Source organism: Copadichromis virginalis, linkage group LG14 (genome assembly GCF_057382275.1).
Source record: "Copadichromis virginalis isolate Kocher_CV1m ecotype Utaka linkage group LG14, C_Virginalis_male_GT1.1, whole genome shotgun sequence".
NCBI lineage: Eukaryota > Metazoa > Chordata > Actinopteri > Cichliformes > Cichlidae > Copadichromis > Copadichromis virginalis.
The window spans coordinates 26,905,769-26,929,569 of NC_140631.1; the positions used below are offsets into that span (position 1 = coordinate 26,905,769).

General features: G+C 41.0%; 2 protein-coding genes across 5 annotated transcripts in view; both read left to right on the forward strand.

Annotated features, from left to right (window-relative positions):
- The first annotated feature begins 45 nt into the window (after nt 1-45).
- snrpa (small nuclear ribonucleoprotein polypeptide A) lies at nt 46-2,621 on the forward strand. 4 transcript variants are annotated; one of them, XM_085430203.1, is made up of 7 exons: nt 46-93; nt 407-487; nt 638-810; nt 897-1,067; nt 1,735-1,911; nt 2,009-2,097; nt 2,185-2,621. In XM_085430203.1, exons 2-7 carry the CDS (start codon nt 415-417, stop codon nt 2,342-2,344), a joined length of 843 nt encoding a protein of 280 aa, XP_085286329.1. In that variant the 5' UTR covers nt 46-93; nt 407-414; the 3' UTR covers nt 2,345-2,621. The 4 variants fall into 4 exon arrangements, with proteins under 4 accessions (XP_085286329.1, XP_085286328.1, XP_085286331.1 ...); XM_085430202.1 differs by having other exon boundaries at nt 54-93; nt 363-487; XM_085430205.1 differs by having other exon boundaries at nt 54-93; nt 404-487.
- A 4,435-nt stretch (nt 2,622-7,056) lies between these two features.
- Nucleotides 7,057-23,801, forward strand: part of LOC146694105 (uncharacterized) — a 58,325-nt gene continuing 41,580 nt past the window's right edge. Inside the window, exons 1-2 of the mRNA XM_085430207.1 lie at nt 7,057-7,849; nt 14,626-14,955. Coding sequence (XP_085286333.1) covers nt 7,691-7,849; nt 14,626-14,955 — 489 coding nt within the window. The 5' untranslated portion in view covers nt 7,057-7,690. The remainder of the gene's footprint in view (nt 7,850-14,625; nt 14,956-23,801) is intronic.

Below are 23,801 nucleotides of genomic sequence, written 5' to 3' on the forward strand. Positions count from 1 at the left end.
GGGACACGGATGTTAAACATCGGAAGTTACGCTTGCACTGTTATCGCGAGAACAGAAAACGGGATTTGTGAAGACCGGGTTTTCATTCATCAGGTAGGAACGTCAAGCTAAAAACTTGAATCGTTAATTTTCTTATAAAGAAACACTTCTTCCGCGCTTTCATGTACTTAAATAATGCATTTGAGCTTTTTGTGACGATCTTAAGTATTTGGGTGATTAGTATATACATGTAAAACACCAAACAAGGTGTTAATTTGTAGTAGATAGCTTGCAGGCTAACCCTCCCCGTCACGTTTGGTGAGTGTTTGCTAACGGTCGCTAGCTAGTTAGCTACTTAGCATCTAATCTAAACTGTGCCTCAGACTGTCTCTAAAGATACAAACGTTCATCAAACGCTCATCAACAGATTAAAGGATGGCCACCCCGGATGTCCGGCTAAATCATACTATCTACATCAACAACCTGAATGAGAAGATCAAGAAAGATGGTGAGGTTTGCACGTTGAAATCTCTTTCCGTTTAAATAAGCACAACCAGAGTAATCATTTTATGTTTTGTGGGGTGTGTGTGTGTGTGTGTGTGTGTGTGTGTGTGTGTGTGTGTGTGTGTGTGTGTGTGTGTGTGTTTTTTTACTGCAGAGCTGAAAAAGTCGCTGTACGCCATCTTCTCACAGTTCGGACAGATTTTGGATATCCTGGTGGCACGAAACATAAAGATGAAGGGTCAGGCCTTTGTTATCTTCAAAGAGATTAACAGCGCCTCCAATGCGCTGAGATCCATGCAGGGCTTCCCCTTCTATGATAAACCGATGGTAGGGTAACTAAACACTGAATATCACACAACTGCTGCTTACCATAGTTTGTGTGTCACATGTGATCTTTCTGTTTGGTCCTGCAGCGCATACAGTATTCAAAGACTGACTCTGACATCATAGCTAAAATGAAGGGGACTTACGTAGAGCGTGACCGCAAAAAAGAGAAGAAGAAGATCAAAGGACCCGATGGCACTGGACCAAAGAAGGGTGTAGCTGGTGCAGCCATGGTCGCTGGTGTGCCTGCCGCTATGCCTGTAAGTGGAGCCAGAGCTGTTTTATTGGTTATTTTGGCAACTATCATGTATTCACAAGGAGCTCTGAGCCAAAGTGTGGGCAGAGACACAAAGTATAAAAACCCTGAGATTTCGAACTTTAATATGTTGGAAAATTCTTGGTTATTTTGTTCTATAGAGTAGATGTTTTATAGTAGATTCCTACTGTTTCCTGGATCACAGAATACCCTAAAGAAAGGCCACAGTTTGTCAGGTGTGTTTCTGAGACATTAATGAGCAACATGGGGGCTCCACAGGGGACTGTCCTGGGTCCATGGCTTTCTACATTGCATACAGCAGACTTCGATATATAGATACAGAAAATCATTCTCTACAAATGGCAGATGAGCTGTGTCAAACATATGAATTTCCGTTTGTTATCAATGAAGTTGTTCTTATGGCTAAAACATGTTTTCAGCTCAAGTTGCAGAACAAAAAACATGATACTGAATTGGGATGAACCTTTTAGGAACAATATTAATAAATAAGGAAACAAAAGCAAAGGGAGAAAGTTTCTCCTGCATTTAGAACAGTTTGTGTGATTGAAAACTGACCCTATTTTCATTGACAAATGTAAATAGTAGCACACACATCTCAGAAGAGGAAAATGGACATCGGGTTTTCTATTAACAAGCTCTTCACTCTTTAGGGAATGCCTCCAATGAGCCAGGCTCCCCGTATGATGCACATGCCTGGCCAGCCACCTTACATGCCCCCTCCAGGCATGATGCCACCTCCAGGGATGGCACCTGGCCAGATGCCCCCTGGTGCCATTCCTCCTGGTCAGATGATGCCTGGGCAGATGCCTGGACAAATGCCCCAGCAGGTAGTGTTTTGTCACAGAGCATGTTGTGTCTTCATTTAATTTAATAAATTGATATTTTTCTGGTTGATTGATTCTGATATCCAATGTGTACTCGTAGGTTGCAGAAAATCCCCCCAATCACATCCTCTTCCTCACCAACTTGCCGGAGGAGACCAACGAGCTCATGCTGTCCATGCTCTTCAACCAGTCAGTAGCAAACCCATTCTCTAGATCTAGTTTTGCACGCTTGTGTCTGTTATAGGCTGAGCCTAACTGTTGGTGTGTGCGTTTTAGGTTCCCAGGTTTCAAAGAGGTGCGTCTGGTCCCCGGACGCCACGACATCGCATTTGTGGAGTTTGAGAACGAGGTGCAGGCCGGAGCTGCACGAGATGCACTACAAGGCTTCAAGATCACACAGACGAATGCAATGAAGATTTCATTCGCTAAGAAATAAGCTCTCAGGAAGGGTGGTCTTTGTTTTTTAAACTTGCAGTAAATCTGACTGTGATTTATTCTTAGAAATTGACTTTCAGGGTTGCACGTAAGTATGTGTCAAGCTGGTGTCTTTTTTTTTTTTTTTTTTTTTTTTTTTTTTTTTTTTTTTTAGCTTTACATCAAAATCCACAAGCAGCTTGATATGTCTTCTATATTTGTCATAAAGCATTGCACCCAGAGTCTGGTTTACCAGACATTGTACCTGGAGCTTTTCTTTTTCTTTTTATAAATAAAACTGTTCTAAGAATGTGCTGCTCTTCATTTAAGCTGCAGTTTGAGCTTTCCGCCAATAGGCGATGCTTTCTCTCCTCTTGTGTTAAACATTTTCTCTCAAGTCCCTGTAGTCAAAAGGATCTCATGTTTAAACAACTTCAGCTGCACAACATGTAGAAGGAGAAACCAGCATTGAGAAAACCCTGTGTTTTTTTTTTTTTTTTTTTTTTATTTAAAGAATACCAATGCTGTGTGCTGCAGTCTGAATTTAGACCGCATCTGCAGAAAATTTAGTTCTTTGGAGTCTTCTGATTATTACAAAACATGGAAACTTTATGGGACTCCATATAATTCACCGTAGCCATCCTACTTGTAAAATAAATCCACTGGAATCTCATTTAGTTTGTGCTTTGAAGTAGAACCTAGATCTCTGAAGCCACTTTCTCTCCCTGTATTTGGCATTAATCATTGGTATATTATTTAATGGATGGCTGGTGTTGCATTGTTGCAGCGTTTCGTCATCTGCTCCCCCAACAAATGCTCGCACGCTATTACACCTCCAAAACTGCAGTGTTCGTGTTGAGACTGGTGTTGTTGAAATGAGATAATGAAGCTGCTAATTGAAGATGTGTGAATGTGCTTCTCAAACCGCAGTATAATTGTTTTTGTGTTCGAGCCAGTAGTACATACCTGTCACAGATGTGAGGGCTGCTTTTGTAGAAAAAGGGTTCTGCTGCATTTCAGAACAAAGATATTATTTTTAGAGGATCATTGTATTATGAAGCAAACATGAAAACAGACTTGATTCTCTGGACACTTGCGTGAATATTTTGTTTTCTACTCTACTAAAAAAAATTTCGGATAAAAATTGTGCATTAAGTCACATCATAACATTAAAACAGGAAGGCTTGTTGCTGAAAATGGGCCTCCATACAGCTGTGTAGATATTTTACGGCGATTTGATTTATCATTGAACCTAGTTTATGCAATTTCTAGTATTTCAAAAAACAAAGGGTAGGTGGACCTGAAGTTTTAGGTTGTTCAGTAGTGATAACTGGATAAACTCTATACTGGGTACTGTTAGGTACACCTTGCTAGTATCTATCCATTCATGCTATGCATTCAACAAGGTGCCGGGAACATTACTGACAGATTTTTCCATGTAGCATCACACATTTGCGACTCTCCTGGTTCATCACATCCCAAAGGCCCTCTATTGGATTGAGATCTGGTGACTGGAGACCATTTGAGAGCAGTGAAGTCACTCATGTTCAAGTTCATCTTCAAGTTTGAGCTGATTTGAGTTTTTGTGACATGGTGTGTTATCCTGCTGGAAGAAGATGTGTACACTGGTCATAGAGGGATGGACATGGTCAGCAACAATGCTCAAGCAGGGTGTGGTGTTTAAACCATGCTCAGTTGGTACTATGGGGCCCAAAGCATGATAAGAAAATAACCCCCACACCGTTACACCATCACAATCAAACTCATCATACGAGGCAGGAAAGATGCATGGTTCATATTATATTTACTCCAAATTCATCTGACTATTCTCTGAATACCAAAAAGTTGATGTGGGTGAATGAAATGAAATGTTTGTGAGGCAACATCCCAGAAGATCAGCAGTTTCTGTAATACTCAAACCAGCCACAGTGACACACCCAGAGTCACTTAATTCACCTTTCTTCCTCCTTCAGATTTTCTGTTTGAACTTCAGCAGGTTGTTCTGACCATGTCTACATGCCTGAATGCAGTGGCTTACTGTCATGTGATTGGATGATTGAATATGTGCATTATTGTATTTAATGAAGGGATGGATGAGTGTATATTTTCATTTAAGTTTAAAATGTTGTCATGTAAGTGCAAAAAAGGTTTTTCTGCAATGTTCTGTAAGTAACATAAAATTAGGTGGGTAAACAAAAGTAGCTCAGAATCATGGACAATATGAATTATTGTCTCAGTAAATTCTTATTGTCTATTTTCCTCTCAGCCTTCACACGATATGTTTGCAGACATGCTAATAAGGAGCACGTCCTCCTCTCACAGACTAGATTCAGACAGAGTGACGTGTGAATTAGGCCTGAAAGGCTTAATTTAGACTCTCACTATCAGCTGTGCCCGGTGTACACAGGGCCTCCCTGTTATGTGCCCTGAGTAATTGTCTTCAGGTCAGCTCAACGGTGTACACAGAAATCCACATTCTTCTGCAGTTTCCCAAGCCTTTCCACACTCCCTTATTTTGCCTTGAGAAAGCACTGACCTCAGTCACCAGGGCGCCGTGTGTGTGTGTGTGTGTGGGGGGGGGGGCATGGTTTTGGCAACATGCCCAGTGCCTTCCCATTCACCAACACAGTAATCTTTCAGAGACTGAAAGGCAGCTTATACTTATCCAGCAGCTTATGCGTGGAAGCTGTTCCTGTCAGTACCACTTAAAAAATAAATAAATTTTATAAATCATCTCTTAAGTATTTTTAGTTTGCAAAGTATGGAAGAAATATAGTATCATCAGAATTCAACTATTTTTAGACATTGAATTTATAACACTGAATTTTTATCCTCCAAATTCACCTGCAAAAAATTCATACTGTGTAACTAAACTTCCTAAACCTTCAGATATGTAGGCTACCTTCAGTTAAAGAGAAGCATCCCAAGTTTAGAGGATAAAACTTCGGTTTCACTTTAATAGTTTTACCTCTATTTCACAGTTTGTAGTGTAAACAGAAAGCATGGAAAGTAAAGAAAGGACGGTCACATGCATCATAAGCTGAACTGATGATATTGAATTTGCATAATCCTGCATAGTGGAGGAAAGAAAATTTGATTTCTGAGTGGAAAAATGAAAGTTCTTGTATTTTTTGAGTTCTTTAATTTAATGTGTTTTTGGTTTTAGTTAAGGAAATAACAGAAATTCAGTTAGATAGAGGTTAGTGGATATTTTAGAGCTAATGTTCTGTTTTTATGCTTATTTTCTCTGTATGGTCCATTATTTGTTTGAAGTGGATGAAACATTAAAAAAAAAAATTAGACATGTGGAAATCAAATCTGATCTAAGCTCATTCTAAAGGCCCCGAGGAAGCAGGTTACTTATCTATATGCATTATTTATTAGTATTACATTTTGATTAAATAACTCCTAAATGTGTTTTTTATCCTAATTTGAAATGAGCCATTGTTTTCACGGCAGTTTAAATAGTGTTAAAATAAATAAATAAATCTGCCTTTTCAAATCCTGCGCAATAAAACGCGTATTGACCATTAGATGGAGCTAAATGCACAACTAACTGCATATCCGTTATGTAGGCACCAAGAAAGCAAGTGAAAGGATTACTTTTTTTGTGACTCTTCTTCTTCAGGTGAGCCACACGCTGCAACCTCTGCGCAGACCCAGTGATGCACGTGTGTTTCCGGATGCTTGGTTAGAATTCAGCTCGTGCTTCGAGGTCACTGCTTCCCCCATGCAAATTAAGCCTCTGCTCCTCAAGAGCCCTCTGTTCCGCTCCGGGGTCAACGCGGAGCGCCAAGCCGCGGAAACACCAGCGGTTGTCAGGGAAGCTCTTGAGCAACAAGCCCGTGATAGACTTTAAGATTGAGAAGGGGGAGGAGGGAGAATCTCATTAGATTTTCTCTGATAAAGAAGGTGCATTGTGTGGAGGTCTTGGGTCCAACAAGACGAGAACTAGAGGACTGGAGGAGATATGGAAAATATGTGTGCCATGTGACCGCTGCCAATATTCAAAAGATGCCTACACACCCTACAGTTCTCTTTTATATTTATGCGCTCAGCCGGTTAGTATTTGCAACCCGGCGGCTCCATTAAGCACATTAACACTTTTCAGAGCCGCAGCTGTCGAAACAAGTTCAATCATAAAAGTGGGTTCAATTATAACGTGTCATAAGAAATCAGTCTGCAGGTGGGTGAGAACCGCGTAAGCACTTTTGCCCTGTGCGTCCTGACCAACAGAAGCCGCTTCACACCTTTCCTGCAGGCGTGAAAGTCTGTTTGTCTTTTGTAAACAACTTTTAGTACATCATCCGCAACAGCACGGGTGTTTTAATTAAGCTTGAAGGACAAATCATTTCTATTCACAGGTCTGAACAGAACTGTGAGAACAGTTCTGCCAAGCTGAGCTTTGAAGTGTTCCGTGGACTGCAGAGGTTTGAAACTGGAGGAGAGGAACCAGTGAGGCACAACAAAGGACAGAGGGGAAACAGAACACTCAGGAGAGGATAAAAGAGATGCGAAAAGCATTCAGAATACTCTCACACGTAAATATGGTATTGAAAAAAAAAAAGAATGTTGGTCAAAGTGTGTAGAGAGAGAAAAGGGGATGAGAGCCCCGTGCGCTCTGGGAACCATCCGGACAAGGAGTGAAAGACGGATATTCCCTGCCCCAGGACACACCCTCATGCTCTCACTCTCCCTCTCATTGTTTCCCACAGTGACTCCGTGGCCGCCAGCCTTCGTATCGGGTTTACAAATGACCAGCCAGCCGCTCCAATGACAAGAACACAAAAGTGAAATCATTCCGCCGGGGAGAAGCAACTTTGGTCGCTGCTTTGGTCACACACTCATCAAGAAATAGGATTCATACGATTGTCCCCTCTCCATATTATCTCTGAGAGTGGATTAAGCTTTGAGAGAGACAGGAGATGAAGAGAGAGTATCAGCTAATTGGGATGTGAGTTCAAGTCAAGTGAGCCGGCAGATTGGACCCGTAAAGCCTCTTAAGGCAGGTGGTGGTGGGAGGAATACACCAAGGGGAGTGTGTGTTTGTGAGAAGCGTGCGTTTGTGTGCATGTGTCATTCCCAGAGGAAACCTGCCTTGGTCACAGCAGCAAGGGAGGGGTTGATCAGGTGTGCGCGTGAGCGTATGTAGGTGGGTTGATTGCAGGGAGAGATCCAAGCTGAGACAGAGTTATGGTTTCTCCGGTCTGGACGCGATGAAGTGGCTTTGCGGGAGTTTCAGGGTTTAAGACCGGCGAGGAAGAGGAGAGCTGGGCGGACGGAGGACACTGGAAGAGAGGAGTAGGAGGAGGGGGGACACCACCGCCACCAAAGCGCACAGCACGGTCCCCAGTCCCTTGATGCAGGGATGGAGAGCTCACGGGTGCACGGGATAACTCGGAAGAATCTGAGGAGCAGAGGTGAAAAGCTCAACGGGAACCCAGACATGAGAGCCGGGCGACACCAGGGACACTTCCACCTGCCGCGGACTGTGATTTTTTTCGTCGCGCTCACGGTGCAAACGCAGGTAAGCCACCGATTAAGTGCTATTTCGGGCTGCATGCACTTAAACGCCCCACGCGGACTCGCAACTGTGGTTCTGTCTGTTTTTTAAATGAAAGCTGAGAGAAAAATACTCAGGAATAAAGTCCCACGCACAGTGTCCCTTTATGCTGCCCTCTTTCTGCTCCTGCATGGCGCTGTGCCCACCTGTTGTTTCAGCCCGCTGGTGTATTATCCCACACAACAGAGAACGACTGTAATCCAATTGTAGAAGCACTGGATGCAAATATCAGAACAAAAATCCGCCTTTGCGACAGACGGTAAAAATCACATATATTTTTTTTTTCTTGAATGAAAAAGAGTCAGTGTGCCACTGTTTGCCAAACAAAGACATGTCATGATAACACAAATCAATCACATTAGTGACATGTAGTCGATGAATGTGATTTATTCCATCATTTTCTGCTAAATAATGATTCTTAATCCCTTTTCATTCACTTTGGTATATCCTCGATCATTAATTGCGCATAAATTACACCCAAATTTCACACCGCACCCCTGTTAAGGTATTTTCCTTATTCACGGATCAGTAAATGAGTGAAAACATCTTCCCTTTTAGGCTCTTTGGTTGCTGCTTTGTCCATTTCATATATTAGTAACCATTCTCAGGTGTGGTCTGATTGTCTTATTTTCTCTCTGTCTGCATGGCTGCATGTATGCACGCTTTCTTTTTGGCATAACAGCAAAGTTCATTAATGACTGCGTAAATACTTCTGAGAAGGTGGTTATAACATTATGAGGACAATTTGTGGCTGTATTAAAGCTCTGGATTTTATTCCAGTGTTGTTTTGGGCATGAAAGCATAAACAAGCAAAATATTGTTCCCCTTTTCCCCCATGAGCTCTCAGGCAGCTGCTGGTCTTGTCACAATGTGTCTAATGTGTGACAGCGCTCACCAGTAGCAAGACCAGGCCCAGGGGTGCTCCGAAGCGTGCATGTGTGCACACACGTGAGTGCACGTTTTTTAAACACTGAGCTCACATCCAGCATCTGTGTCCTGGGTGTGTGTGGAGCCCGGGGCCACAGCCTCATAGACTCCGGGGCGTGTGAATGTTGAACATTCAGGCAGCTCTGCGTGCCTCTCTGTACCTCTGCAACCCTTTCACAGCTGAGGAACAACACACCCTGCTCTCTCCATTCTCCGATTGCACTGCAGTGTGAAGCACACACTCAAGATCCTTTGCATCTGCTGGTGCCCATTTATAATGCAGAGGACGGGGGATGTTTCAACCTGCAGTTCATAAATGAGGCTTCTTGACACTCTAGCGGTCCTTATGTGTTGTCTATTGTGCCACGCTCACACTACAGTATGCAAAGCATTTATGTTTCGCTAAATTAGACTGCCATTTTCAAACTGAAGCTGAATTTTAAAATGAGATTGGATGAAATTTATGTGCACATCATTTCTGTTTGAATGCTGAGCAAAATGCAGTTCATAAAGTGAATCAGCGACAAGAGGATTTCGACATTTAAATAAACAAACACTTAGAAATGTATCATCCGCACAATGCTTGAAGCATCCACCCAGACAGAATTTCAGTGTGATTGAAGATCCTGACCGTGACTTAACCGCAATACTGTGACAGTAAGAGACTGCAGTTATCAACAAATAGTTAAAATGCCTCTCACACAACACCATACATCTTCAAATACCCTATTTTGTCTGGACAGTAACTGGGAAATCAAAGATATCACAATCTCATAAGACAAAGGAATCAATCATAGACTGCTTGTTATGAATAGGGTTGCCAAAAATGCAAGGCTCGTTAAATAATCAGTTCATAAAATATCTGATGCAGTTTCACAGTGGCATTTAAAGTGCCACAGAAATATGCTTGAAATCAATGATGCCTTTCCGAAGAAACTTGTTGGCCTCGAGTACAAAGAAAGTCTCGCTTAAATGGCTCACAGCGAGCTCTGTGGAGTTCGTCGAATAGTAGCATTTGTTCCATGACAGTAGAAAAGTCAACAGATCATTTTCCGAGGCTTGAATGTCTTTAGGTACAGAGGATTGTGAGTTTTGCCCCTTAGAGAGCTTTAAACTGACGAAGCTCAGTTTCAGAGACGGGCTGAGCTTCGGCTTGGCTCACTCTCTCTCTGTTTCCCCTTCTCCCTCTCTCCCTCTGAGCGCTGAAATGCTGGTATGCAGGGAATGGCTTAGGCAGCGAGTGGAGGAGAGGAAGAAAGGAGGATGCAGAGTGATGAGCGCCACTGTATCTCCACAAGCCTTTTGATGTAGACAAGTTCACCCCACCTCCCTCCACCACCACCACCATTACCCTGCGACCCCTCCCATCTCACCCCTTTCAGCTCTGGGACAGGGTGCAGGCAAGGGACACAAAACCCAGTAACAATGGGGCGACTGAGACTGTGGCTCAGCGTTGGGCGGCCTGGCTCTGGCTAAGCAGACATATGAGAGTTTCCAGGTCTCAGTGATAGCTGTCCATGATTGAATGCACCACACCTCTGGGAATACACGGCTTAGATCCTCGGCTGTAATGAGGTGTCACCAGCTCATTGTTTCAGATAGAAAGCCAAAAAATAATGTGAATTATTTACATTTATTCATCAGTGAGGGTTTAAGGACAAACTGATATAACAGTGGCCTTATTTTGGTGTTTGCTGTTGTTGGATAAAGCCAAAACCACAGAGAGGATCACATACACACACTCACATACACACACAGACACACACACAAATGCACACACGCACATACCTGACCCTTGTGCTCTGAGACTCTCAGGGGGTCTTGTTAAGTCTAGAGTGTGTGAGAGAGGCTGTGCGGTTTGTGTGTGTGTGTCCCCTCTTAACCCATCCCTAAACAGGGAGGGAACACAGACAAGAGAAAAGGAGGCAGATAAAAGTGAGGATGGGAACAATGTAGAAAATGGCTGATGGCTGCAGAAAGAGAAATGACAGGAGCGTCAAAGCTTGTTCTCAGATAGAGAAACAAGTGAAGTGGAGGAGGAGGGGAGAAGAAGCGTGTGAGCAGGATCCCAGTGTCATTGCCCCCTGGGAAGGGGAAGTGAGAAATAAGAAGGGAGTGGTGGTGACACACAGGAAGACTAAAGAAAGAAAGACAAGAGCCAAAGAAAGGCGAGTCCAAAGATAAAAGCTAGTGCTGTTTAATCCCTCGATAATTTAGGGAACATCTCTGTTCCCCCAAAAGTTGGCACGCTGTGAGAAACGTAAATAAAAACATGGTGCAATGACGCAGAATGATCATTTATTCTTTCATCTTCACACTGTAAGAATCTGAGAACTGAGGACATCAGTTTCTGTAGTTTTAACATAGTTAACATAGACTGTATATGAAAGATGGGTGTAGCCTCTGACTTTTAATAATGGATTGCATTTATATAGCGCTTTTCTAGGCACCCAAAGCGCTTTACAATTCCACTATTCATTCACTCACTGATGCAGGCAAACCGCAGTTGTAGCCACAGCTGCCCTGGGGCAGACTGACAGAAGCGAGGCTGCCATATTGCGCCATCGGCCCCTCTGGCCAACACCAGTAGGCGGTAGGGTAAAGTGTCTTGCCCAAGGACACAACGACCAGGACAGAGAGAGCTGGGGGATCGAACCGGCAACCTTCCGGTAGCAGATGAGCTTCCCAACCACCTGAACCACGGTCGTTTTAAACGATAAGCCATAAAACTGCAGTTTTTGTAATGTCTAACAGGGGGCGACTTCTGTGGGTGCAAAAAGAAGCCTGGTTGTATAGAAAACAGCCTATCAGCTCCCTTTATCTGTAACCTCAGTAAAACACTTTCCTGATGAGTTTTTAGTCTTATTTAATGCAACATGGTGTTCATTTTGTAAATTATGAACTTAATAGAGTCCAAAAGGAGTGTAAAGCAAGGTCTGCTGTAGGGTGGGTGTACCTTGGATTTAAAAATCGCTACTGTATGAGCATGTCCTTTGGATTCTCAGTCAGATCCACCACCTGCTTGTTGAGTTGAATTTCTAAAGGCACCAAGACAGCGATGGACAAAATGCTCAGCTTGAACTTTTAAGATGGGACTTTGGAATCCAATGAGTGATCTCACCAGCGCTTGAGATCATTTTTCTTTAATTTTTATGGGGACAGAGATATTTTTCTATTTCATAATCTGCTAAATGTTTTCGTGGGTACCAGATCTGGAATTCAGGCAGGTGACTTAATCTCACTTTTACGACAAAACCATGCTCTTGAATGCTTTCTGAATTTAGTCTGTCTTGCAGAAAAAAGAAAACCTGCTGAGAAAAAATGATATTATCTGCAGCTGTATATGTTTCTCCTAAACCTGCATATTCAGTATTAATGGTACCTTCACTAATGTGCACTTATGCACCCCCATATCATCACTGATGCTGGCTTTTAAAATTTGTCCTGATAAGGAACTTGATGGTTGCTCTTTTCTTCAGCTTGGAGGACAACATTTTTCACTGAGCGAAGGTGGCAACATTTTTTCGATCTTATTTATATGTTGCTACTTTGTTCCCTCTGCTTGTTAAGGCCAATTCAAGGGCTTTAACATATGTTTCTAAGCCCATGAAGTTATTTATATTAAAAAAATTAAGCTTTACTCCTAAAACCCCGAGCCTCTCATAAATGCTCTTTTAATACCCAGTCATGTTACTTGTTATCTAATTATGAAATGTTCCACCAGGTCTGTTTCATTCTTTTCTTTTTGTTTCGCCCCCCCATTCTAACTTTTATTCTTAGTTTCAATATTTTTTCCCAGTTACATAATTTTACTTGTTGTCTTTGGATTATTTTCATTCAAATATAGGTTTTTAATCATTTTTAAACTACCATGTTCTAGTATTTATATTCTACACAGCGTTCCAACTTTTTGGGAGACATTGGTTGTAAATGGTAACGTCTGTTTTTCTCTTCACTAGAGGTCAAACAAAGTTATGGGAATCAAAGTTATGTCATCATGTCTTCTTCCCCCTTTTCTCTCTCTGTTGCTTGCTTTTTGAACGCTGTTGTCTTGTACGTACTGATAAACAGATGGTGGAGAGGAGACATGCAGGCCGCTGCTGATTCCCAGAGGCACTGAGACAGTACATTAGAGGAAACACGATAGCCGTCTCTCAAAGTTTCATTGCGCATTTTTGTTTATTTTAACTATATGATGGTGTTTGAGTTAGTCAACCTCTATCATGTAAATTAATATCTAAACTATTAAATAACTGTGGATGAAATGCATAAATCAAGCTCAAGTGACTGACAGGGAGAAGGACTTCTTTTTCTTATATGTTATAAACTGCTGGAATCACATAATAAACTTTAACATGAAAAATCTCACTGTAAAAAAAAAGTCTGCTCAGCTGAACTGTCAGTGGAAGTGATTGAATTCTGCAATAAAGGGAGGGCATACATAGAAACATCTGGTGAAGCTGGTTATTTGTGTGAGGGTAATTGTTCAGTTTCAGAAATATTCTAGCTCTTAAAGCGAGTCTTTATAAATATTAAATATTCCAGAGGAATAGTTTGACATTCTGTGAAATACACTTGCATTTGCTTTTTCGTATTATGTGGGTAAATTGATATTTCACTCTATCGTCTGCACTAAGGCTGTCATGATAATAGAATTACAAATTTTAGACTGATACCCAGGAAAATGCTTGATAGTTATTACCATTTTCAATACCATGGGTGAACAAAATGGCCCAAATCAAGAGTAATTTTTAATAAATATTGATTAGAACAATACAAACAATGATAATGTCAATGAAACTATTTGCAAGTTGCCTGAAATATTGTAGAAAGCCAATTAAGATAACTTTAAGGTATATATAAATATGTATATGACAAATATTTTAAACAAGAAAAAAGGACAATATTTTTAGTTGTCCAAGGTAATCTCTGTTTGTCATTGCTAAGGAGATAGTGTCAGTAAAGTAGGCTACCTGTTTTTGTCTACAAGTCTAGGTTCAGTCTAGGATTTTAAGAAAACACATAACACTTTTTAAACACGAATAATTGTGAAATCCTGTTAAATCCTTTTCTGTAGGATAAGAAGTCTTAACTTTCATGCACTTACATTCTTAGTTTTTCAGTAACCAGAAACCTCAGCATTCAGCAGCCATCTTCAGACACCTCAGTGCATTTGTTTGGGCAGGTATTTTAAAGTGCTATGTATGGTAAATCATTGATCACTGAGACATAAAACTGGATGCATATAATCAGCATTAAAATCTAAAACCTAACATCTGAAAGGTTTACTGACATTCAGCTGAAATGAGCTTTTTCCCCTGGATGTTAAACTTGCACCACCATCTTTCCCGAGGCAGAGTTCTCCCATAGATTTCAATGAAGGTTTCTTTGATTGCCCTGTCTCTCTCTTATAACGTCTCTAATGTTACAGCTCATCAGAGGCTTCTCTTGTATGTTTCTGGAAAGGCCTGCGGTCCATTTTTTAAGATTAATTGGTTTCTAACTTTGCACCAACTGTAATTTAAACATTGTTTGATTTTATAAATGATAAAAAGATAAAACAACTCCTCTTATAAATTAAAAGCTTTTGCAATTACCTTCTTTCACTTCCTGTCCTAATGAGACATTTTTAAGTAGAACTTGAAGCAAGACACAGCAATGACGTGAATTTTTACACAACCTAAAATGGCCTGTAAATGTAAATCACCTGTCATTACTTGGTGATCTTCCATCACTGCAGTGACTGTGCAAGTTTGATAATATATTAATGTAATTCTCTCCTTTGCTCTCCTCTCTGCTCTCTCTGGATTCAGGCTGTCTGTGCGGTTGGGATGTTTGAGCTTCAGATCCGACACTTTCAGAACCCACATGGTCGTCTGCAAACAGGAGAATGCTGTGATCTCCAGGCCAGCGGAGCACAGCACTGCTCTGCCAGGGACCAGTGTGACACTTTCTTCCAGGCCTGCCTCAAGGAGTACCAGGCCCGGGTCGCCCCAACTGGAGCCTGCACCTTTGGTACCGGCAGTACGGGTGTCCTGGGTGGAAACTCCCAGTTGTTCCACCACAGAGGACACGACAGGGGGGGAGGAGGAGAGGACGGGAGTAATGGACACATTGTCATTCCTTTCCAGTACGCCTGGCCGGTAAGTACAGGGGCAGTGATGGTTAGCAGTATGGTTACCAAGGGAACAGGCTAAGCTTCAAGTGGGAAACAATACACTCAAACTGAGGCTAGAGGAGAATAACGATGACACTCAGAGCTTCACACTCACATGCTTTTGTATCACAATAACCACAACATATTTTTCTACTAGAGTATTACAATATGGAAAACACAGAATTTGCTAATGTGCTCATGAAAGAAAGATAATCTTCCTGGTGAATCACACATCTTACATCTCCCAGACTGACCCAAGAAGACCTGATCTAAGCTGTTAAAGGGTTATTAAAAGAATGAAATGAAAATATTTGACAGTGTTTGACACAGATTTTCTTGTTGCCCATGATTAGAATTTTTGGATATTTGTGATCTTTGGTTTATGAGCAAAAACACACAAACCTGAAAATGAGAGTGATGTTACTTGCAGCCAGAAACATTTTTTTTCAAATTTATTTTATTGAATCCATGAAAAATAATAAAGTTTACACAGTTTGAAACGCATAAAATAGTTTTGTTTTTGCCTAATAAGATGGTTCAGTGTCTTATGGAGTGAAATATTAGTTTCAAATGATTGTCAAAATTTAAAGATGCAGTCAGGAAAGAAGAGCAACATTGAAGCATCTGTAAAACACAGTGGAGTGCTAATAGCAGAAGCAATTGATTGTTTTGGTAAAAATAAAAAAAAACATTCGAAAAGTAAGCACCTTTCAAGTGTTAGCCTTTTCAGAGGTTCGGGGGAAGGTGCAGCTGTTGGAATAAAACAGCAAGTGGGGTCTTCATGTGTCACGTGACTCTTAAAATGACAGGAGAGTAAAAAGGTTTAATCATAGTGTAACACAAATACAGTAATTAGGCATAGCACTTATCTCTTCCCATCAACCCATTTTCTAAGAATCCATTAGTCCATCTGGGTGCTCATTAGTCACTCCTTTACTGTACTTTATTCTCACATTTAACTCTTGTTTATCGGTGAAACCAGAGCTAAGAGAATCTGTTCAAAATGTCTTGGCAAGGACACATAGAAGTCATCCACAATTTTCCCGTGGATGTGAAAAGGTTTTGTTTGTTTCTTGCACTGAAGAAATGCTCCTGCAGTATTTCCTGTTACCCTTTCTTTGTCTTTGATCGCTCCCAGCTTGTTTCTCATAATGAAAGAATTACAGAAATGGCAGTCAAAGACCTCACGCTTCTAAGCCATAATCATATTATGTCGTAATAATGTTTGTTATGTAGCACAAAACCCCCAGGTGAGGCTTCAGAAACACACACACACACACACACACACACACACACACACACACACACACACACACACACACACACACACACACACACACACACACACACTCCTAATATGTCTGCAGTATTTCCTTCACTTCAGAGGACGTTACTTTGACTCACATTAATTTCCCGGAGACTTACGCTAAACCTGAAAACTAACCCTTCATACTGAAATTAATTGATTTATGTTATGGGGGCTTGGTTATTGTTCCTGCAGTGTGACTGAAAACAGTTTATGTCCCTGCAACAATCTAAGTACAAACACACACAAAGGAATGTTACACAGCTTTGGTTTAGGTTTCTTTTTCTTGATTAGTATCAGTCCATTTACCTGTGAGACTCCCTGTCCCAGAGCCAATTATCTTCCCTTATCTGTGTATAGTTTGCTTTTGTGTGAGTTTTCATGTGTGTGCTGTATATCTAGTGCGTGTGTCACACTTTTCACCGGGGAAGTGCGTGACTGGCAGGTACGAGTGTGAGAAAGTTCTCCGTCAGAAAGCTTTACCTGGATCAGTTTCAGGGCCGGGCCGCAGGGCGGGCTGGGCTTCAGGGGAGAGAGAGCCGGGACACTCTGTGGCAACCTTAGAGCATTTTCAACTGAAAGGCCTGCTTTATCTGGCCATCTCTGGGAGGTGGAGGGTAGTGGGTGGTGGGTGAGGGAGGTAGAGTGATCCCCCTGCCCCAGGTGAGGGGATGAACAGGTGAGCAAAGTCATTATGAGGAAAGGTGAGCTCTTTCTGTCCCCTGCCCTCCGCTCACATGTGCAGTCTTCATTTCTCACACTAATCTCTTCAGGGAAATGCGCGCCTGTGTTTTTGTCTGCATTTGTTTATGTAGCTGTAATTTCTCGTGTTTTGTTTGGTTTGCGTATCATGCTATCAAAAATGACTGCAGGGGTCCATCGCTATTAGGCTCCTGTAAGTCTGCGCCATGATTTCTCAGCTTATGGCTAAATCAGCTTTTTCTATTGGTTTTAGAGCACCTGTAAAAGCTTTACTGAAAGGCAGCCTCTCTGAGAGGGTTTTATGAGAATAGTTCAACTTTTCGTTACATGTTCAATGTGAAGACTAATACCTTTCTCTTTAAGTTCATGACAGTACAATTAGAGAAAGACTGAATAAGCATGGTTTGTTTGAAAAAGTTGCAGAAAGACAGCTTCTTATCTCTAAAAAGATGCACAGTAACACATTTGGAGAAAATGCATAATAGAAGGAAAATTTCATATCAAACCTCATTTAAACTGTCAAGCACAGTGGTGGAAAGGTGATGATTTGGGCTTTTTTTGCAGCCACCTGCGCACCTTGATTGTGAACTCTAGAGTCAAACGTAGGCCATTTGTATCACAGCTAAAGCTTGGCTCAAATTGATTCATGCAACAGGATAATGATTGCAACCACAGCAGTAAACTACAGCAGCATGGATGACAAAAACAAAGAATATAGGTTTTGCAATGGCCCAGTCAACAACCAGACCTCAACCTGACTCAAAATACTGTGAAGGGACCTTAAGAGAGCTCTGCATAAACAAATTCCTGCAACCCTCAATGAACTGAAGCAATGCTGTAAAGAAGAGTGGTTCAAAATTCCTCGGCAAGAAAGAAAACCGCTACTTCAAGTTATTGCTGCTAAAGGTGGTTTATATATAAATAATGCACTTTTTTTTCAAAAATTATGTCTTGATGCGTAAAATCTGATGTAAGTAGTGAAATGACTGAATGTAGTGTGAAGCGCTTTGGGGTCCTTTGGGACTAGAAAAGCGCTATACAAATGCAGGCCAGTTACCATTTTACCAAATGTAGCAGTGAGTTTGCATTGCTATCCTTTTGAAGTCTGAAGTCAGGTTTGCTGGTTTTCCCGTTTCCAGTCTTTACACCACGCTTAAGGTATCACAGCTTTAGCATTATTCGAGTCCCAAGTGGTGTCAATCTGCTCCTGACAAACAAGCTTATTTTTCAGTGAGGAAACTTTACAAAATGTCACATAGTGTAACAACATTTAATGTTTTTCGTTTGCTTATTATGTGAAAAGTGCAGACGAATCATCCCTCGAGTGACAGAGGATGAAATAGGATATCGTTGCTATTTTCAGTCTGTCTTTGAAAATGAAAATGCAGAGTTTAGCTTTGCCTCCTGGTTATCAGTGACGGTACAGATAGACTGAGAGACGTGGCTTTTTTTTGACCCCGGCGTTAGATGCATGGATACTCAGCGGTCTGGAATATTTTAGCTGTGGCGTTTCAGCAGAGATCAGAAAAGTTCAAAGACTTCGTAGATATGAGGTTGTTTCTTTATGGCCTTCATCTGATGTTCATTTCACTGGTGAATCTGTTTTCATGAAGTGAAATAAGAAAAGCAATGCACTAACGTAACGGTGAAAGTTAAAGGTGCAGAGGAAACAAACAAACGCAGAGACAGAAAGAGAGTTTTAGACAAGTCATCCAATAAAATAATCTTAGTAATTGTTTGTTCCTACTAATATCAGCATTTCTTCAATGAACATTAGAAGCATTTCCAGAAGAAATTGGACCTTTGACACGGAAACTGAAGTTTGAGTCTCATTTTTGATAGTTAGGCTTTAAACACACCTTTTTCAGTGTTGTGCAGATGTTATTAATCTCTACGGTACTTTCTAAATAATCGGGGTACTGATCTTTTTGCTTTGTCTTGAAATCAAAGATTCTTTTGAAATTTGAATTGCCTAAAAATAAGATCTGTGTTTTTTTTTCCATAATATAAAACGTGTAAGTAAATATGGCGCTTTAGAATAAGTGGTTATATGATTATATTCAGGGACATTCAGTGTTATCACATATAGCACAAAGCTTAGTGGTGGTAAATCTGAAGTTTTGTTGACAGCCTAACATTAATTAACCTTTTAATTTTACTGTATTAATAGTAGTAGTAGTGTAGAATATTAACTGGTTGAGTAAAACACATACCACATGCTTTTATGTACCACAGCATTTTTCTTCTGTAAAATTCCCAAAAAATAAGTTTGACTTTTTGTTGAGGGACCCAGGTTGATGCTGACTTTCAGTCAAAAATACGTCATCCCTGAAGCTCTCCACTTACAAGGCCACTGAAGTTTTCTTAACTTTAGGACAGACGTATAGATCGTATTTACCGTCGTCATAAAAGACCTATGAAGTCATTTTCTTGGGCGAGAGAGTCTCCTATATGTATTGATTCACTGTGAAAACGGCACTCACCAGACAATGTGGGACGTGAATCTGATATTTCCCGACCCTTTGTGACTCACAACTAGTTTATCAAGGTCTGGTTATGCCCGCCTTTTTTTTTCTTCTTTTTTTTTTAAACAAACTGCGACAAAGGACGATTTGATAGGTGCCACAGAAATCCTGTTAGGACAAAGTGAATGGAGTGAAGTCCCCGCCATTTGTAATCCTCATGTCAAGTGTTAAAACCCATTGATGGTCAGGTTCACCGCTAGAGGCTATAGCTGGGAAAAACTCACATTCAGCAAAGAGTCTGCGCACGAATGTGGTTTCGAGTGTGTGTGTGTTTAGTGAATACCGACTTCCTCTTGCCTTTAGTCTTGTCATTCAGGGTAAATGTATCTCTTGGGTTTGCATTGATGTGGGTCTTTCTTTGTGTTGTCAGGAGTAGAGATAAAAGCAGCACACCGAGCGCATGAATAGCAGAAATGTTGACCGTTAACAGATATGGAGTTGTTTTGATGCTGGCTGTAAGAACGTGAGCCAAGATGCCCAATTCTAAAAGCTCTGCCGCTCAACCCACAAATGGATTTTCATTAGAAACGGGGCATCACTTAAGGGTAAATAAACAGGCTTTTCAACAGCATAAGATTTATTGCCAAGAAGCTTTATACAACAAAGAGACACACGTTTTCTTACTTTTTGTGCAAGGCAAATTTATTTCCTACAGATTTTTAAAATGTTTTCTTCTAAAAACAAACCAGAAGATGATACCAGAGTTAATATTGCTCCAAATAAAACAAGGTCAGAATTCTCAAATATGTTTGGGACACTTGCTTTTGCACTTGTGCTGCACATTAGTCTCTGTTTGTGAGAACTAACTGTAGTCACCTATCATGTGTGGATTAAATTGTCTCTGATGTTGGGTTTCCACTACTTTTATATGTTGGTGAAAATTTTCCCAGTGCTACAAAAGTCCAGATGAGCATGTAAAAATGGCCATTCTTCGGTAACATTCTAGCGCTCATCAGCTGATATGCTTCCAGCATGTTATCCACAAGCTCAGTGTAGCTCTCTGATCTCTGATTGCCAAGAAAATTCTGGATAACCTGCACTAATGCTTCCCATGCTGCTGATTCAGTTGGCTTCAGTTTCCTTTTGAACTCATGATTAAGCATTAGTTCACAGATTCAGGATCAACCAAAACACATTCCTTACCGTAATTTTGGCTTCACCTTTCCTCACCAAAATTGTTTCTTAAATGCTGAAATGCATTGTTGAAATTTCTTGAAGTGCAGCGAAAGAATCCCAGTTGCAAAATGCGTGTTGACCAGTGTTGTAATCCAAGCAAAGTGTTAAGATGGAATGTTTTAACTAAGAAAATTTTTTCTTCCATTGGATAATTTCAGAAGTGATTAGTATCCTTCAGCTGGCAGCAGGTTATTGACCCCAGCTGATGCAATGAGTAGCTTATATCCTTTAGTCGTGTTGCCCTGTTTCAGAAAGAAAGCTAAGAAAATTGTTGAAACTATCAGAACTGTTTTAGATGTTATTAAAACCTAGAAGGAAATCAGTGAACCATCACCTTCAGTGGTTGGAAAAAATCTTGAATGGTTGTGAACAAAGAGCAGTCAAATGTTTGGTAACATAAAATTTTTAAAAAGCAGCTGTAGAACTAATGGAGAAGCCAAGAGACTGAGTCTAAACAGCAGTGCAGCCTTAAGAAAACCACCATCTCACCATCATTGAGGATAGTTGGGAGAATAAAAGAGTCTTCTCTTTGCTCTGGAGCACAAAGTTCAAGCTCTTGAGCAAAGAAGGTCATGAGAAAGGCGAATGAAGTGTTGAGCCGGTCATGCCTATTGTGCACCGTACAGTCCAGGGGAGGCAGTGTTATGATCTGACTGCTTGAGTTTTTTAACCTTATGTGCCCAAAAATCAGGTCAGCTGACCGTCTGAATATATTTAACTCTATTGAGAATCGTTGGGACGGGATGGAGAAGACTACACGCAGTGGTTTGATCATGATCCCATCATCAATGGGATCTTTGTGAAAAATGAACGTAAGTCTGCATAAGCATAAGCGATAAAATAGCAAATGTGTGCTGCCATCAACGCTAAAGGCAATCTAACTAAACAATAGAGGGTGTGAGGTTTTGGCAGCTTTGGCCGGGCAGTGTATCACCTCTAGATGTAAATCTTCATCCTCTCCATTCACTGTGTACTGTTTGATAAAGAAAATGAGGGAGGTGATAATATCGTTTTACTTCCTTGTTTTCAAGTTAATCCACCAACAAATTTCTCACATCTTAACACAACAAGTCTAATCCAACTTGGCTCTTCATCAGAAGAGCTATCGAGGCTATCTCGGGTCACATGTAGGCGAAAACAAAGGCTCTCTGCTCAGAGCAACATGCAAAGTGCAGGCATATGCAAATATCTTCACTTGTCATTTGTGTGACAAGTTCTTTCCCGTCAGCCTCTCAGCTCTCATGATAATCTGTTGTCTTTGTGTGTCTCTATCTGTGTTAAAGAGAATTAATTCAAAGGCCCACAGCCCGTTGTATTCTTATATGTGACATTTTCAGATGACATAGTAACAAAGGAAGAATTCAGGTTTAGTTTTTACAACAGGAGGTCGATTAGATAGATGGGTCAACAAAACACTGGACATCAACACGCAGTAGTGTTTGCTTCAACCACAGCTCTGTGGTGGCATCGTCAGTTTGAAATTAGTTTTTCAGGACAGCCTAACACATTTTCAGTTTTCAATTAATCATTAAAAGAATTAAGTCAGATAAGTCATTTTTTATGCAAACATTTTTATATCCATGCCTCCATAATGGTCTCTGATCAGTAGTTTGAAATGGATGGTCTGTGGATAGTGATTATCTATATCTACACGTCAAAATATACAATCACCGGCCATTTCATTAGCCGCACGTAGCTAGTACCATGTTGGACCTCCTTGCCAAAAATTCAACAAGCTGCTGTAGACATTCCTCAGAGATTCTAGTCTTTGTGATGTGAATCTCCTGTGTGATCACATCCCAAAGATACTCTATTAGATTTAAATCTGGTGACTGTGGAGGTCAATCGTGGCTCAAGAGTTGGCAGTTCATCTTGTAATTGGAAGGTTGCCGGTTTGAGCCCCAGCTCTGACAGTCTCGGTCGTTGTCTGTTTGGGCAAGACACTTCACCCGTTGCCTGCTGGTGGTAGTCAGAGGGCCCGGTGGCGCCAGTGTCCGGCAGCCTCGCCTCTGTCAGTGCGCCCCAGGGTGACTGTGTCTACAACATAGCTTGCCATCACCAGTGTGTGAATGGGTGGATGACAAAACGTAGTGTGAAGCACTTTGAGGTCCATAGGGACTACGGTAAGTAAAGCGCTATCCAAATACAGGCCATTTTACCATTTATGTACAGTGAAGTCATTGACAATATTCAAGAAACCAGTTTGAGTTGATATGAGCTTTTGTGCCATGGTGTTTTATCCTGTTGGAAGCACCCATTAAAATATGGATACTGGACATGGTCAGCAACAATACTCAGGTAGCTCGTGGTGTTTAAACTATGCTTAGTTAGGGCTATATTATTCCCCCCACACCATTACACCACCATCACCACCCTCAACCACTGATACAAGGTGGGATTGGAGCCATGACCTCTGTTATATATGCACAATTCTGCCACTATCTTCTAAATATTCAACACTCATCAAACCAAACAATGTTTCTATAATCTTCTGTTGTTCAATTTTGGTGCACTTGTGCAGTTTCCTGTTCTTAGCTGACAGGAGTGGCACTTGGTGTGGTCTTCTGCTTCAAGGTTCCATGTTGTGAATTGAGAGATGCTCTTCTGTATAACTCAAAGCAGTCTGGTTTTCACCAAGAAGATTTCCACTTCTTGGATATTTTATTTCTTTTTCAGACCATTCTCTCTAAACTTGAGATGGTTGTGGAGGAAAATCTCAGTAGATCAGCAGTTTCTTAAATACTCAGACCAGCCCGTCTGCTTCCTGGTGCCAGACAGGCTGGTCTATGCAAACTTACTTAAATCGCTTTCTTCCCCTTTCTGATCCCAGGTTTGAACTTCAGCAGGTCATCTTGACCATGTCTCCATCCTTAAATACACTGAATTGCTGCCCTGTGATTGGCTAATTTGCGATTTGTATTAACATTCAGTGAGTACATTTGAATTGGTGAAACAAATATTGTCAAACCGATTGTTTATGTCATTGTCTTTGCAATGCTGGTTTATAATTAAAGCCATCTTGTGGAGTTTTAAACCTGCTATATACACAGGTTTGAAAATGATGCTAAAAATTAATATAAGGTTGGATTTGGTGACTTAAACACAGAGATCAGTAATCCAAAA

What these genes read in the sequence shown, in the direction of transcription:
- snrpa (XM_085430203.1), top strand. Translation starts at nt 415, where the DNA reads ATGGCCACCCCGGATGTCCGGCTAAATCATACTATCTACATCAACAAC. An exon ending in TGAGAAGATCAAGAAAGATG is followed by an intron (nt 488 to 637) that starts GTGAGGTTTGCA and finishes TTTTTACTGCAG; the next exon opens with AGCTGAAAAAGTCGCTGTAC. An exon ending in CTGGACAAATGCCCCAGCAG is followed by an intron (nt 1,912 to 2,008) that starts GTAGTGTTTTGT and finishes GTGTACTCGTAG; the next exon opens with GTTGCAGAAAATCCCCCCAA.